This window comes from Curcuma longa, chromosome 4, assembly GCF_044706935.1.
Source record: "Curcuma longa cultivar G26 ecotype Majalengka, Jawa Barat chromosome 4, ITB_CL_G26_1.1, whole genome shotgun sequence".
In the NCBI taxonomy this organism is placed as follows: Eukaryota; Viridiplantae; Streptophyta; class Magnoliopsida; order Zingiberales; family Zingiberaceae; genus Curcuma; species Curcuma longa.
The window spans coordinates 6,352,423-6,368,444 of record NC_133864.1 but is presented as its reverse complement, the minus strand read 5'-3'; the positions used below and the strand labels follow the sequence as shown (position 1 = coordinate 6,368,444).

The 16,022-nt window shown below is 43.1% G+C and overlaps 5 protein-coding genes across 8 annotated transcripts; all 5 read right to left on the bottom strand.

The window, feature by feature from the left end:
- Positions 1 to 290: 290 nt before the first annotated feature.
- On the bottom strand, positions 291 to 2,270 carry LOC141827652 (putative E3 ubiquitin-protein ligase RHC2A). The gene is made up of 2 exons (XM_074714949.1): positions 511 to 2,270; positions 291 to 429 (listed from the first exon to the last, which is right to left on the bottom strand). The coding sequence occupies exon 1, from the start codon at positions 1,973 to 1,975 to the stop codon at positions 848 to 850; it is 1,128 nt and encodes a 375-aa protein (XP_074571050.1). The 5' UTR covers positions 1,976 to 2,270; the 3' UTR covers positions 291 to 429; positions 511 to 847.
- Positions 2,271 to 2,665: 395 nt separating this feature from the next.
- LOC141827647 (protein PSK SIMULATOR 1-like) lies at positions 2,666 to 4,310 on the bottom strand. Its single transcript, XM_074714942.1, has one exon. The coding sequence runs from the start codon at positions 4,151 to 4,153 to the stop codon at positions 2,729 to 2,731; it is 1,425 nt and encodes a 474-aa protein (XP_074571043.1). The 5' UTR covers positions 4,154 to 4,310; the 3' UTR covers positions 2,666 to 2,728.
- A 4,447-nt stretch (positions 4,311 to 8,757) lies between these two features.
- On the bottom strand, positions 8,758 to 9,461 carry LOC141827654 (uncharacterized). Of its 2 annotated transcripts, none has more exons than XM_074714951.1 (2): positions 9,321 to 9,461; positions 8,758 to 9,258 (listed from the first exon to the last, which is right to left on the bottom strand). In XM_074714951.1, exons 1-2 carry the CDS (start codon positions 9,430 to 9,432, stop codon positions 8,984 to 8,986), a joined length of 387 nt encoding a protein of 128 aa, XP_074571052.1. In that variant the 5' UTR covers positions 9,433 to 9,461; the 3' UTR covers positions 8,758 to 8,983. The 2 variants fall into 2 exon arrangements, with proteins under 2 accessions (XP_074571052.1, XP_074571053.1); XM_074714952.1 differs by having other exon boundaries at positions 8,758 to 9,246.
- A 297-nt stretch (positions 9,462 to 9,758) lies between these two features.
- On the bottom strand, positions 9,759 to 10,404 carry LOC141827655 (uncharacterized). Its single transcript, XM_074714953.1, has one exon. It carries the CDS (start codon positions 10,350 to 10,352, stop codon positions 10,101 to 10,103), a length of 252 nt encoding a protein of 83 aa, XP_074571054.1. The 5' UTR covers positions 10,353 to 10,404; the 3' UTR covers positions 9,759 to 10,100.
- A 79-nt stretch (positions 10,405 to 10,483) lies between these two features.
- LOC141827649 (sulfoquinovosyl transferase SQD2-like) lies at positions 10,484 to 15,438 on the bottom strand. 3 transcript variants are annotated; one of them, XM_074714944.1, is made up of 11 exons: positions 15,112 to 15,438; positions 13,848 to 13,914; positions 13,554 to 13,624; positions 12,245 to 12,362; positions 12,090 to 12,163; positions 11,852 to 11,907; positions 11,685 to 11,768; positions 11,516 to 11,603; positions 11,347 to 11,424; positions 11,213 to 11,269; positions 10,486 to 11,134 (listed from the first exon to the last, which is right to left on the bottom strand). In XM_074714944.1, the coding sequence occupies exons 1-11, from the start codon at positions 15,261 to 15,263 to the stop codon at positions 10,636 to 10,638; spliced, it is 1,344 nt and encodes a 447-aa protein (XP_074571045.1). In that variant the 5' UTR covers positions 15,264 to 15,438; the 3' UTR covers positions 10,486 to 10,635. The 3 variants fall into 3 exon arrangements, with proteins under 3 accessions (XP_074571044.1, XP_074571045.1, XP_074571046.1); XM_074714945.1 differs by having other exon boundaries at positions 10,487 to 11,134; positions 15,139 to 15,438; XM_074714943.1 differs by having other exon boundaries at positions 10,484 to 11,134; positions 11,516 to 11,768; positions 15,139 to 15,438.
- Between the last annotated feature and the right edge of the window lie 584 nt (positions 15,439 to 16,022).

Here is a 16,022-nt window from a genome sequence, read left to right as displayed (position 1 = left end):
CCACGAGACAAATCGTGTTGGTATTTAAAAACTAAATTCGGGGCGCACCAAGCGGCTACTTTTCCTCTTTGCCCCTTCTGTCCCACGGCCAATTTATTGGGTAAAAAAATAATAGAGTTACTTGTAAAAACACCATTAACTAAAAATGAAACATTAAAATATAGCTCATCGATTTCTTAAAATTTTCTAGTAGAACCTTTCAAATATTCAAAGACAAAGAGATGATGCACCACCAAGAGAGAACTTATACTAATACAATTTGCAAAGAACAAAATAAAGAGGCCACTCAATAAAGAGAAATTGCATCCAATACTTTGACTGGTCATGCAAGTTTGTCTCAAAGTTGAACACAATAATTTGCCAGCTACAGATCTACTTCTTTTAATTAATTCTCCTAGTTGGGAACTCATGGTTCTCATGTTCTTCTGTCTGCAAATATTTTAATTTAGATATTGTTGAAATGATCACTGAGAAGATCAGAATCAAGCTTTGAAAACCCTAATGCCTTGCCGTGGTTTCTGACTTCCTGCAGCTTTCCTGGTCAACCATTGCTGCAAGCAAATAATGTTGAAGCTTGTCTCTCTGATAGCAACTGATATTTAATCTCTCTGTTCAATCTGAATATTGACTGATAAACTATCTTATTGCTTTTGAATGTTGATGTTTTAGACTTAAATCAGGCAAAAATGGCACCTTGTATATTCTTGCACTAAGATTTTATTTGAATCAAATCAGAGAATTCTGCAACATTTGTGGATATCAAGTATTCACAATCGATCACTGAAAATGCCAACTTTGTATGCCATCATCCAACGATCGCACTGGAATTCTTACCCAAAATGGTGCTTCAATTTCTTGAATTCCTCCTGAAAATTGAGCTTCTGAGATGCCTACCGGAGGATGCTGGAGTAGCTTCCGAGCTTGGCCTCGACGGAGAAGTAGAATTCGACCGCGACCTGAAGAATGAGAGGAAGCTGCGAAGGGGCCGGAAGATGCCCCGGCTCTCCCTCGGCGTGCTGCGCCTTGAGGTCCAGGAGATCCTTCTTGGTGCTCCGTCGTTGGTGAATCCACCGTCCATCTCAGTGTAAACAAGAGGGAATTCTTGGTCCCCTGCTCGCCTGCCGCCGGCGAACCTCCCCACTGCGAAGCCTCCGCCGGGAAGCCTCCATATGGTTAGCCCAACGGTCTCTTCGTCGTTTCCGGATACCTCAGGCTGTTCATCGAGTTCATCCGCCGGCATCTCGTGCCGGCAAACGGGGCACGAGTTCCGCATCGAGAGCCAGGGCAAAATGCAATCTTGGTGATAGATGTGCTTGCAGGGCATCTCCCGGGCCTCAGCTCCGAGCTTGAAGGGGTCCATGCAGATGGCGCAATGGCAATCTTTGCCAATGTGGTCATCGACGATCTGCACCGTAGGCATTGACTCTATGGCGGCCTTCGAGGCCGGCGGGTGCTCCCATGGCCTCTCGCGACCTGTTCCGTTGATCTCGATCTGAGCAAGCTGCTGGAGGAGGCGGTCAAAGCCCGACCCCATCAGGAAATCAGAAATGCTTTCCGGCAGGGGGCGGAGACCGGAGCCCGAGCCATCGTCGTAGAACAGCTCGAAGCTGTTGGTGGCGGCAGCCGCGCCTTCTGCATCGTTACCGCCTTGGGAAGGACTGCGAAGGACGATGACGGGGTTGAAAGGGGACGACCGGTCCCCGCCCGATCCATGGCGGTTGCCGCGGAATCTGAGCTGGGAGCTCCGTGACGGCGGAGGAGCCATAACGGAACCGTCTGTGCCGAGGTCAGCGGAGGAGATCCGCCGGCGACCGGGAGAGCCGGCGGGCGGGATGCGCGGAGGGGGAGATGAAACTTCCTCAAGGAACCCGCCGTCGCAGTCGGGGCAAACGATGGCGTCCTCTCGCCGCACCCGGACGAAGCGGCTACACCGGTAGCACCAATACGACGGCGTCGCCGCCCAGGAAGAAGGCATGAAATCGGTGGAAAATAACGACAAAGATCCAATCTTTAACTCCAAGACGAACCAAAAATGGAAACAAAGCCTCCAAATTCCAAATCTTCCAGACAAATCTAAAAGAAATGAATCGAACGAAGAACCACAAAATCCTCAAACAAAAGAAGGGAAATAGACCAAATTGCTAGCTGAATTCGCGATCGAAGAATTTCGGGATGCAGGCAGAACCAGAAATAGAGCCGGAGATGGAATGGGGGGGTGGGATTTGGGGACGGTGAGAGACTGGAATTGGGGCATTTTATGGTGCGCTTAGAAAAGCATCAATGGCGGATCCTCGCGAAGCAAGACCTACATTTAGACGATTCCGTCGTCGACGCCGTTACCTATCAGATCGACGTGGCATCGTCCTATTCGACATAGAAACTGAAGCCGTCAAGATGACAAACGTTGACTTTATGCTCTAGTCAAAGTCAAGACAAACGAGCTGATGTCGCCTGTGGGTCCCACAACGTCTCCGCTAATTTGCATTCCGAATTGATTTTGTGTAGTAAAATGTTGACTGCGAATTGATTTTCTACGGTTGTAGAAAGATAATTTTAAAATATTAAATATCGTCTTTAAAATTAATCGATTTTAAAAAAATAAATATTTGAGTTTTAAAGAGCAGCAATTAAAAAAAAAGAAAAAAATATACAATTACACCAGATCTAATTTCCAATCTGTACCAAAATATAATTATTTGACTTGCAGATTGCGTAGTTGACTCGCAATTTAGTCACTGATCGATCCTCGCCGGCGGTCCTCGTACCACGACATGCAGCTCAAGCCGACGAGCACCTCAACCACGGCCGCCTCCGTCTTGTCGCTGTCGGCGAAGTGCAGCGTCTGCAGAAGCAGCGTCCGAGGCCGCGTGCAGAGCTGCTGCTCCCGCTCCATGCTACGCTGCTCCTGCCAACGCACCGTGTCGCGCGCCACAGGAGACAGCCACTCTAGGATCGCCTCGACCGCCTCCTTCCACCCCTCCGCCAGCGAGTCATCCCCCGCCGCCGCCTGCAATCCCGCTCCCTCCCTCCGCCAACACTCCTTCAGCTTCTTCCTCACCGCCGCCCGCATCCCCGATGGCAGCATCTCGTACAATTCATCTCTCTCCGACGGGTCTGCCGCCGTCGCCGCCACTCTGTTTCGTTCTTGATACAACTTCTCCGCGGCCAAGATCACGTTGGCGTACCGCAACGCGAGCCCCGACCCGCCGACGGTGGTCGGGGACTCTTTGAGGAATTTCCTCAGACGGTCGAAGGGCGTTTCTTGTTCGCCGATTCCCGGCGGCGCGCTCAGGATCGGAGCAGAGTTCCGAAGAAACGGCACGTGCTGCGGCACCACACGCCGCTCCAGCGGACCCGACGAGTGCTTGCAGGGGAGATTGGGCTTGAGTTGGCCGGAAGACGGCAAACCAAGAACGTACACGCCGAAGACGGAGCAGATTCTGGCGAATACGGTGATGACGGCGCGGAGCATGAGCTCAACAACCTTGTCGAATGTCTTGTTCCATAAAGATTCCTCCTTTAGCCGGCGAATCTTGTGCTCCTGCGACCGGAGCTGGAAGCGAACCGAGTCGGGAACCGGCATCGGTTTCTGGACGAGAATCGGACCGCTGTGCCGGCGCCACTGCTGCTGCGTGCGCTTCTCCTCCGCCTCCAGCTCATTAAGAGCTTCCATCTCCACGTAAAGCCGCGACGTCGCCTCGACGTACCGCTCCATCCGCCTCACCCGTTTCTCCGTCCGCTTCGCGGTGGAGCCGAGGCCGAGGCGGTCGAGGTCGACGGCGGAGCGGGCGTCGATGAGGAAAGAGAACACGCCGCCGCCCTGGAGGTCGGCGTAGAGGCGGTCGAACGCGCGGAGCAGGGGGTCGCGGCAGCGTGGCGCAAGGCGGGAAACGGCGGCCGCGGCCAAGTCGAGGTCGCCGACAATCTCGGCGCAGGCGCAGCGGAGGAGAAAAATCTGATCTTTGGAGGTCAAGTAGGCGACGCCAGGGGAGCGCATGTCGGCGCGGAGACGGCGGACTTCGTCCTCGGCTAGGGATCTATGGAGCGATACGAGGCGAGACATGGCGGCGGCGGCCTCGAAGGCGAGGATTCCGACGACGGGGCTATGCGGGCAGCGGAGCCGGAGGTCGGTGATCATCTTTGGGACGCCCATATTGTGTTTTCCGGCGAAGTGAAGGTTTATCGAAATGGATCGGAAAGGAGTTTGTGGAGGATGGCGAATGGGAAAGGGAGGGGTATAAGAGGGCGGCCATGTTCCATTTCCGGGAGCTTTCTCTGCGTGCGGGGGGCGGCGGACGCGCTTGTCGGATTTCACACGAATCTAACGGAGGAGAAGATTTCCGGGTTTCAAATTACATCAAACTTCTTTATATTTGAAAAAGCTGGAAAAAAGGAAAAAATTATTATTGGAAAAAAAATAAAAAAATGAGTTATTGCAATGACATAATAAGTTAATAACTAACACTACAACTTGATAAAAATTTATTTACTTATTTCAATATATATAAGATCAAATAAATAAATAAACTTAAAATTTGAAACACATATTTATCCATATTTATAAATAAGATTTTAAATAATCAAATAAACTTAAACTAAAAAATTAATAACATCTAAAGCAATTACATTGAAGTTAAGTTTTAATAAATATTTTAAAACTTCGACGACCCAAATCTGTACTCACCTTCTCCTCTGCCGATTGCTACTTGAACGGCGGGTGGACGTTTTGGTATGCTAAGTTAGGTAAACAGCTAGGGTCTTTATTAGGCGGTTCAAGGTGGGCCAACCGTGAACCGACTCGGTAAAGAAACCGGTCGACGTCAACCAACTGAACTCGTCCGCCAACTAATTTGAAAACTTATTTTTATTTTAATTAAATATATAAAAATATAAATAAAATTTATTTTCTTTTCCTTTTTAAAACAAGAGTAGACTTAGGTTTGACCACGGCTGTTAAACACGAAGGCTTCTGGTAACTACCCATGGATCTGGTCAACGCGTCATCGTTCGTCTTCTCTGCGATAATTAGCAGGAAAATCAAATTTAATGAACGTGTTAATGGGTGCACGTCGACCAATCTTAGCGGGTTGGTGAATGCATGCATGGACCTGTGCGAAGCTGCCATCTGTCTTGGTTGTTGATTGGATGACTTTGAAATTGACCAGCGATGTCATTAAAAGTTGGTCGAAGGCCCCCCGGAGCGTGGCGCACTTGGTAACTGCATTCCCTTTTTATAAGTCATTTCCACGGTTCGATTCCTTCAGGGTGTGTCTCACTGGGTTTAATGTCTGGGGCGTGGCAGTCGACTGTGCTGATCGGGCACGTGGATCTCAATTTGGTAATGGACTGAAATGTAGGTGTCAATGAATCCTCCTGATTTACCCTCGTTGGTCGGTGGGGACTCTCGTTAAAAGCCGTGGATAGGGCTGGTCAGCCAAGGGAACTAGTTGATGCCAAATGCCCAGATACACCTTGTAAATCAAAAAAAAATAAAAAATAAAAAAGTTGGTCGAAGGGAGAGAGATTCTGCCAAGTGGGACGGATGCATCGTGATCTGCGTGTTGATATTTGGCACCTCTTAAACGTTTTGATATATACATAGAAAAAAATTCCAAAATATTTTCGGATTATTGAAATCTTTTATCACGGACGAGACGTAGACGCACGAGATATCCAAATCTTTTGTATATATTTGAAAGTGATTCAACATGTACATTTTATGTTGGCCACACTATGAGCACCTAGTAAAAATAATAATTTTTTTATTTAAAATTTAGAATTTAAACTTAAGGGTTTGATATGTTGCACCCTTATGAACACTTAATATAAAAAACATATATTTTATTAATGTTTATTTTTTAATCTAAACAAACTCTAAATAAAAAATAATGATCATAATCCGCCCCACTTGTAACTCATGTAAAATAACAAAAATATTTTCTAATTAATTTTTCTTGTAATATGCATTAAATCTTTAAGTGTATGAAACATGATTTGTCAAAAAAAAATTTAAAAATATTTTTTAAAAAATATTCATTTAATATTCACGTTATAACAGCTACGAAACCATAGCGGTTACAATTCAAATTTATTTATCTAATATTCGTATTGTAACACTTATGATTTCGTAGTTACTGCAACTCAAGCTTATTCTGTTTAATAATATTTATATTGTAGTAACTACAAATTATAGTCGCTACAATTTAAATTTATCTTGTTCAATAATATTCATATTGTAATAAGCTACAAAACTATAGTTGTTACAATATTGTAACAACTATGATTTCATAATTGCTATAATATGAATTTATTCTGTTCATATAAGTGGTTGATAGGATTGAGTGACAAGAGATAATAATGTTGAATAGTATACTAAAAAAATAACTATATTATTTTACATAGATTATCGATGGAGTAAGATGTTCTTTTGATTAAAAATATAAAAAATACCCCTTGATGATTCCAATAAAACAGAATACCTTTTTGATTTTTTTTCTTATATATATATATTCAATGAATGAAGTTTTTGTTAATACGAGATCATAAGAAAAGACCGGATCACATTGAGAATATATAGTGATACGACAAATCCTTATTCGTCTTATGTGACAAAGAATGTCAATAATTAGTTTGACATGGTAAGTCAAGAGGTCAATGATCAAACCCTATTTGACTAGTCCAACCACAATAATATTCGGCTCGACCTTCATTACTTGACCCGACTTCAGCTTCACTGGGCCCCGCCTAAAGGTCCCTCAGCCGGCTCAGTCACTAGGCCATACTCTCGCTCTCGACCGACTTGGCCACTCAAACAGTCCGACCTCGCCACTCTCCTGGACAACCCGACCTTACTACCCTCTTGATTGACCAGCCCACCCTCGATAGACTTGCCACGCTCCTGACCAGTCCAACCTCGCGCTCTTGACCAGTCCGACCTCGCCACGCTCCTGACCAATCCGACCTCGCTACACTCTCGATCAGCTTGGCCATTCGGCTATACTCTTAACCGCCTCAGCTACTCCACCCTCGTTCTCGGCTTCGGCCATTCTGAGCTCTTCAATCACTCGCCCTCACTCGGCCTCGGCCATTTTGACCTCTTCAGTCACTCGGCCTCTATCAGTCCGACCTCGGTCGCTCGGCTTGACTCCAGGTCACCTCTCTCGGGCATCTTCCGCACTAAGAGACAATTAAGCGTGTGAGCTCTGTCAAAGGATTAGGACAGTTACTAGGCTATCAGGCATGGTCCCCTAGATCCTCCTATATCTATGCCTAGGCTAAACAACAAGAACAATCTGCACGGCTGAGCCGTAGGACAGTTATGAGGTTTGCAGACTTAGTTCTCCAGATGTTATACTCTTCGCTTACTTGTCAGTAATTCTCAGAAGCTGTCTCCTCAGATACTACCACAGCCTGCTCCCATGTCAGCAGGAATGTTCCCCTTGGGTGACTATATAAGCTCCCCGCAGGCATGAAGACGGCTCTTTGAACTCCAACTACTTCACATTCTTCTTCTTCTTCTTCATCTCTGCTTCCCTTTGCTGACTTGAGCATCGGAGATTTGGAGTGGTCTGTTGCGAATCTTCGACACCCAGCTAATCCGCTCATTCAACTTCTTTTCTCAGATCTTTGAACCAACAAAGTCGATGACGATTGAGGTGACATATTCTTGATTGATGACTTGACCGTCCACGACATCCAACCGGATCATATGGTATATAGTTTGGCAAAAGACTCTCATGATTATAAAATCATACAGTAATATACTATGGTCTTAATTTAAGAGGGCAACCTCCCAATTTAACTTTTTAAAATTTTCCTTTAGTGCTCCACTCCACCATACATACATTTGTTGCCCACTATGCCCATGATCGCCATTTATAAAAATAATAAGCAATAATAATCAGACGGTTGGTATTAATGGATATGGATATAATTAATGAACGAGATTTATGACTAAGACATTTGAACAGTTTGCTAAAGATCGTTGTCCTAATCTTTCTAGGTTTTTCTCAATCTACAACTATAAATATTATCATGAAATGTGGTCCCATCGACTTAAGAAAGAGTCTTGTGACCTTTGGCGCTAATGAAGAGGCAACTAATAATATATAGACATTTCTAATATATAAATACTCAAATCCTTAAAAAAGATTTCTTATTTATTTATTATCAAAATAATATCTGATTTTTTATTTTTAAAAATATTTTTATTTTTATAATAACAATTATGATTTCATTATTATTATTATAATATAATATGATCAATATAAATAAAAATAAATTATTTATAGTGTAGTAGTTATAAATTAGAACTATTATAATATAATATTTATCAATATTGATTAAAGATGAAATATCTATATTATAGCGGTAAAGAACTATAGGGGTTATAACATCTTATTATTAGTGTTGATAATAGTTAAAGTGTTAATAGTGTAGTAATTATGATTTCATAATTATTACACAATATTGAAAATGAAAATATTCTTAAAAATAAAGAAATGTACTACGAAGGAATGAAAAGTTATGTTAATAATAAATAAAAAAGGTGTTTAGAAATTGGCTCAACTAGAATAAGAATTAGGTGAGCTATGATTGATTTGATGATAAAAAATTAAAGAGGATAAATTATCTAATTTTGTAAGCTCTTGGTTTCTTGTTGGCACTTTGTCAAGTCAAGATCAATAAAATTAGATGTTGAATAACAAGTCCTCGATGACTTCAATATCCACTTTGAGAAGTTAACTAAAACAACTATTCCTTCCAACCACTCTGTTGAATTTTGATTCGTAATCAACAATTTAAACTAAAACTGGAGCATTTATCTGTTCATCTCGATCACATCTGTTCTTACAATTCCAAGAAGTATGGCACAAGATTACAAAAAACTAAACAAGTAATCTTGCTTCATGAGATCTCGAATTTGACCCCAAAAAAATTGCAGTTTTTTTTTGCCAAATTAATCACTGCTGCAAGAATCAGATCAGCGGATCTGCAAGGCGTCGCCGGAGTTGCACTGGCGCCGGCAGTAGCCGGGGATGCGGTCGGAGCAGTAGAACAGGGGAGGCTCCACGCTGAGCGGCGACCGGACGCAGCTCCGGCACGAGGGGTGGCACCGCCGCACCAGGTCGTGGCACTGACACTCCGGCGCGTCGGAACCGGTGGCGCACCCGCCGCAGCGGTCGCAGCACGGCCACGTCCGCCGGACTCTTATGACCTTCTCCGCCGCCGCCTCCTCTGCCGCCCCTGTTTCATGCCCTGACCAAATTGAAGCCTAAATAGGGAATGATAGTTACTAAATTGGGAAGTTGGATGCTGACCTTTGGGCTCCGAGAGGGAGACAGCGGCGGCGGCGGTGGCGGAGGTCGTGGACGCGGCTGCGGCCGCCGCCGCAGCGAGGACCATGACGAGAACCGCTATATTGTGCTTCATTTCTTCTTCAAGTCCGACCAGTCGACACATCGGTGGGTGATTTATACACAAATTTGGGAAAAAGGAACAAAATTTACCTAGACCCTTGAATTTTTTATTCTATACTTTACATTTTACTCACAAAACGTTAGTAAATTAAAATTTTTATCCTGGAAACGTTTTATACTACTTAATCCTGTTCTAAAACCTGAAATTATATCTAAAATTAATTATGTGAAAACTAATTTATTTTTGAAAAATATATAATTTGATTTTACAAAAAAAAGTTTAATTAGCCTCGACTTTATAAAATTATTTTTAAAATATATATCGATGTAATACAAATTCCCTGTACTAGGGGGTAAGTTATAATTTGTTGAATTATGTAAACTAAAAAAACTAGAAACTTGGTTTGGGGATCAAAGTGAAAAATTAGGGGATTTTGCACTTTGCCCGTAGAATTTAGCACGTTTTACACAATCCCGAACGTTGACATGACGCGGCGACCTTATCCGAAAGAGATAGATTCGACAGCGCGGCGCCTCGGGGTCGAAGTCGAAGTCATTAAGTGTAGGGACCCACCATTATTTACCTAAAATTGACGTTGACTCCTCCTTTATTTCCTTCGACCAGTTTACTTTAACCACAAACTTTAGTTAACAAATTGCACGCGCAAGATTCGCAGTTCCTTAGCGGTCGTCGGCGGCGGGGGAGAGATCTTTCCCGGCGAGCGTGGGGGCGTCGGTGCCCCCTCCGCCGCCTGGCTTGTCGACGGGCTGCCGGTGGCCGGCGGCGCCGTAGCCCTTCATCTTGTAGTCCTCCAAGTCCTTGTACGTCACGTACGGGCTGCTCTCCGTCGGCAGCTCCGGCGCCGCCTCCTGCGGCGGAGCCGCCTTCTTTTCGGCCGCCGCCGCCTCCTTCCTCGCCGGCGCACCCTCCATTTCTTGCTTGCCGATCCGATGCCCAAGGCATTTATTCAAAGTCGGAAGGGATCAAATATAATTAAGTTAGATTTGAAGACGCGTGGCGAGCAGGCAGGAGGTGAGAGATCTACGTGGCGATTTGCACCTGCATGGTAAATACCGACGTGTCGACCTTAGATAATCTGACGATCATACTTCAAGCAAGAATCAAACCAAATCACTGTCTCTGTACAAACGAATCTTGCGAAATCTACGAAAGTGGCAATCATCAAGAACGCTAAAACCCTAATAATTCAATGATTCAGAGCTGTGGCTTGTTTTGAGGTGACCCAAAGATCCATCTCGCAAATGCCTGCAATGGCCCGATGCTATGCGACTCGTTCTTCCTCCAGAACCAGATCGCGGCGTTGTAATTCTCGTTGCGAATCACTCGCGTAGCCGCCCCCCAATCATGCTTCTGCATCTCCTCCCTGGCGGCCGTCGCCATGGTTTCTCTGAGCTCGTCGCAGGAGAGCAGTCGCTGGACCTTGCTCAGGCAATCGTCCACGTCGCCCGGGGAGAAGAGGAAGCTGGTTTTCCCTTCGTGCTCCTCCGGTATGATGTCGGGGATCCCTCCGGCACGGGCCGCGACGACCGGCGTGCCGGAGGACATTGCCTCGAGCACGACTTGGCCGAGGGTCTCAGACTCCGACGGCATCACGAACACATCGCCGCTCGCGTACGCCTGAGAGAGCTCCTCTCCTTGGAGCATGCCGGTGAACACAGCAGGCACGCCGGCGAACATCTCCTCTAATTCAGACCTGTTTACACAGCAGAAGGCCGTGTCATACGCGAGGGGAATTCGTTGCTAAAAATAGAATGGGAAAGTAGTATTCTACCTGTAAGGTCCATCCCCTATAATAGCAATTCTTACTCCGGAGAGCCTGTCCATAACCCTAACCAAACGAAGATCAAATGAGGGTGGCCAAACATGATTGGTTTCAATCAGAGAAGGTGAAAGCAAAGATTCTACCTTTTGAGAAAATCCAAGTTCTTTTCTTTTCCTATGCGTCCAACATGGATTAACAATGGTTTCTCTGGTTCGCCATTACTGACAAAGGAGAAAACAGAGTTTATAAAAAAAGTATCTAAATTATCATGTGCATTTTTGCTGCATGCCATCTGCTTGAGGTAGTAGATACCTGAGCCTTGCACGCATTTCTTGGCTGCGATAACGAGGATGGAAGCTTTTGGAGTCGATACCCTTATTCCAAAGGCGTATCTTATGAGCTATAGGAAAAGAAAGCAATAGCAAAGTGATGGAGGATAACAAAACTTGAGAAGCTTGAAAACCGAGAAGTTCAAACAAACCTTCTGTTGCATTAGCAGCAATGAGATCTTTGCTAATGGCAGCTGAAGGTACTAAAGTAAGATCCGCTGCTCTATGAAGGAACCCTTTAGAAGAGAGAGTGGCAGTAAGTGGGATGATATGGGACTATGGATAAGGAGATGAGGAGAAAAGGAGAGAGAGAACTTACTTATTACCATCCACATTGGCTCCACGAACCAGCCCCATGTATACCTCGGTATGTATCTGAACAAGAATGTATAATTGCAGATGTACTTCATTACAAACAGGCTAAAATTCAGGAAAGATATGAAAGTTCAGGAGCACTGTAAAAGAAGTGATAATTATTATCATGTGAGTTTTGATTCAAAGTGTTGGACTTGTTATTCACATTATTTTCAGTGAATGTACTTCATATTGTCACTTACTTTGGAATATGAGTATGGTACGACATCACTATAGGAACACAGAGCATCTTGGCAATTGCCAAAGCACCAAATACCTGAAATACCACAAGGTTTTAATATAATATATGCAAAGGTATCGAAGCCTTCAAACAAAGATTTTCGAAGGTAAAATTAACCATGATTCCTGGTGAAGATGCATGGATAATATCTGGCTTGAACTTTGCAACTTCTGAAATTATTCTCGGGCTAAGTGCCAGTGAAAGAGGAACATTGTTGTACAATGGGCAAGGAAAGCTGGCAAACAAATTAGAAACCGTGAGAATGAAGCAAAAGAATGAAATAACAGAGAACTTTTCTATGAGATATATATCTTTATCTCTAGATTTCAAATGTATGCATTTTAATATGTTTCATATAAATAAACCTCAAGTCAATTCTTACTGCAGAGAAACTAATATTGTGCAATAGCTTCTGTATTTTCTCAATTAACTTCAGATAATAGGAAGTTCTTCAGTTTGAAGATCTGCTAATTAAAAGGTCAATTAGAGAAGATGACTTCCAACACTGCACTTGGCTAATTTTGTTTGGTACCATATCTTCTGCAAAAGGTGGATCCGCCACCTTAGCGGCCCCACACGGTCGGCCCCACGACCATCTGTGAGGAGGTAAATCAAGAAACTGCAGTTGGTCATGACGCATGAGGGTATTGTCTGGCTTCGCCAGGATTCGCCCCTTGCCCTCTTCTGCAAGTCTGCTACGTCGTAACCAACTTAGCTATGCCCCGAGGGCTGTTTGGTACCATATCAACCAAGCAACAAGTTGCTCAGATTTTTGGTAACTCACAAGAACACTCAATTAAGAACTAATACAGAATAAATTAGCAAATCATATGATAGAAATATCAAATTAGAACGATATAACACTAAGTCTAAGAAATAATCTCAAAAGCAATAATAACCCAAAAATATAATAACCAATAATAACCCAAAAATATAATTCAAACGTAACAATACAAATTGATAAACTGGTCTAATGTAACCAGGTATTATCTGTGGTACACATCATGTTTGGATTAGTCTACTAGATAATTTATATTGTATATCAATAAGATTACAGCTTAAATTTGAACAATTAGCAGGTGGATTGGAATAGGGTATAGACTAGTATTTCAGACCTGATTGATTATATGGCAGGTATAATCAATCAGGCTGCAAATATTTTAACTTGAATAAATATTCATTGTAGACCTCATCAGGTAAAATAGGTAAATGAGAAACCTAAGTAAGACAGTGTATTATTTTTAAAGGGAAAAATTCTTGAAAGCATTACATGACTATGCTGGAAAAATATTCCACACTAAGAAGCAGGAGGATCTCTAACTGAAAAACGAGATGTCAGTTAAAAACAGAATTTCTATTGACACGAAGCATCATTTTTATCCAAAATTTCTGTACATAGACCAAAAAGGTACTTATTTTTGCTTACCTTCTTGAACCAATAATTTTTGCACCGTGAAACTCTTGAGGCACACCTTGATGATTTGTTACAACAATTACCTGTAACAAACATGATGAAGGCTTTCATTGGATTTCTATTAAGCAGATAAAGGGTAATCTTCGTTGATCATTGAACATATTCATTTTTCCTTGGGTTGAAAGACCAGCATAAGCTCAATTTTTACCATTTGACCACTATGCTTTGAAATAAATACTCATACAACCCATCAATATACCAGTAAAATAAATAATTTCAGGATAAATTTGGACTAGAAGTATTCACCTCATCTCCCATTTCACGCAAATTTCTGATAAAATTCTGAAAACGGTTCTTATATCCAGAGATATAACTGTCAAACATAAGAAGGAGAGGTAGGTTTATTAAAGCAACGTACTAAAAATTCTGAAATCAAACAGTTGCTAGACAAAACTAAGAAACGAAGATTTGGATCATAAGACCAAGGGCAAATTCCTGATTGTAATAAATGATTAACAATCTTATGTGGAGAAGTCTATCCATTTAAGTAGACAAAAGTTATTAGGTTAGCCTAGTTGTTCTCCATAGGCAGACATCAGACTAGTCTAGCACAATAGTTTGTGACTGGCTTGAAAGTCCCAATTGCTCCTCATTTCAAAGGAGACGTTAGGGGCAAGTATGATGTACATTTTATCAGAAACTACCATTCAAATGGATAGTAAAACTGGAGAAGAAATAGAAAAATGAAAGACTGGTGCCTTTGACAGCTTTATACTAGAAAATCTTAAACGAAAGCATTCAAGCAAAGTTACAATTCTTATTTTATGGACGGTACATAGAACAGGTTGTAATGTTGAATTAAACAGTGAAAAACAAACTTATCAACAGATCAAAAAACACAGAGGCAACTCGCTCAAATAAGCAATATAACCCACTTCAGGACCAGAATTCTCCTCAAAAAGTAAGAAGGCCACCAGTCAATCATTTAAGACGTTGGCCAAGTTTTTTGGTTGAGAAAAAAAGTTATGGGCAAGTTACCCTTGAAAGGAAAAAGATGCAGACCGCCTCAACCAACTTCAAGACTATAAAAGGGAGATCCTCGACCAAGGAGTGAAACAAAAGCTACCTCAAGCAATCAACCCAACAAGGCAACAACTCAACTACCTATGTGCTGCATCGAGCAAAAGCGAATTGAATCAAGCACAAACGACCCAAATCGCCGAGACACGCTACAAATTTACAAAAGATAACAGTTATGGCAACAGTGAAAGAAGAAAAAAAACCATTTACTGAGATCAAGGGAGCGTGATCTTAAATCAACTCATTGAATGACCAGGCGTTTCCGAATCACTAAAAGGCGCTTCACCAGTCAAAATCCCAAAATTTCTTCTAAGAAAAGGGATATATATATATTTTTTGTCGTGACCTGCGCATCAAAACCAAGATGCAACTCCTCCGAGCAACAAAGAACCCGATCACTAAGCACACTAATCTTTCTGACATGGACTCAGCGCCAAGACTTAAAAGAGAGAAACAAACAAACAAACAAAACCAAGATAAGTACGACTACCATAGCAAAAAATACAGCTTTACTAACTTGAACGGAGAGGGCTCGACGAAGAGAGCAATGCGGCGAGGCTTGGCGTCGGCCTCCGGATCCTGCAGAAGAGGAGGCATCTCCTCCTCCCCCACCAGAGCCTCCTTGATCTCCTCCCTAGTCATCGATCTCCACCAGCACCCAGATCAGCTCTCCACCAAACGAAAGCACGAACGGAAGCAAGCCACCAGGATCGCGATCTGGAAGTAGAGTTGTATAGAAAACGAACAGAGGCGGAGGAATTCAAGCTTGTAATCTACGCATCGTCGATTCTTCGGCAAGAGTATATTCCCGAGGGAAGAACGCATCACGAAGGCCGGATATGCTTTCTCCGCCTTCTCAAATTGGGTAACATTTCAAAACTCGCTTCTTCTCCCCACCGCGAATGGGAAACTGACACCTGTCCATCCCCCCTCAATAATGGAAATTGTTCAATGCCTCTCCTTTCTCGTCCCAATTCCTGCGTCACTCCTGAGCAGCGCGGCCACCAATCAGACACGGCCACGAATGTTACGCGAGTTGTACTACGACTTTGGACCAGACAAAGGGGGGCGGGTCCACTCCAGTTCAGGTTTCGAGACAGCCAGTTCTATCTGTAGCGGCCCCACCGCCATAAATACTAAAATATTGTTTTTTTTAAAGTTAAAACATAAAATAAAAAAGGAGAATAGTTAGATAATATAAATTTTTTTGCCTTTTTTTAAATATTCATTTAATGGCCTACTTGAGGAGCAATGTAACACAAAACATGACCATTTTTTTGTTCAAAACTAGATTCAATCAATAATGCTCTCTCTCACAGGAAGATCAGTAGTACAATTTTTATTTATTTCTAGGAGATCAACAGTGAGGTGAAGAAGCACTGCAACAGTGTTTCTTATAGA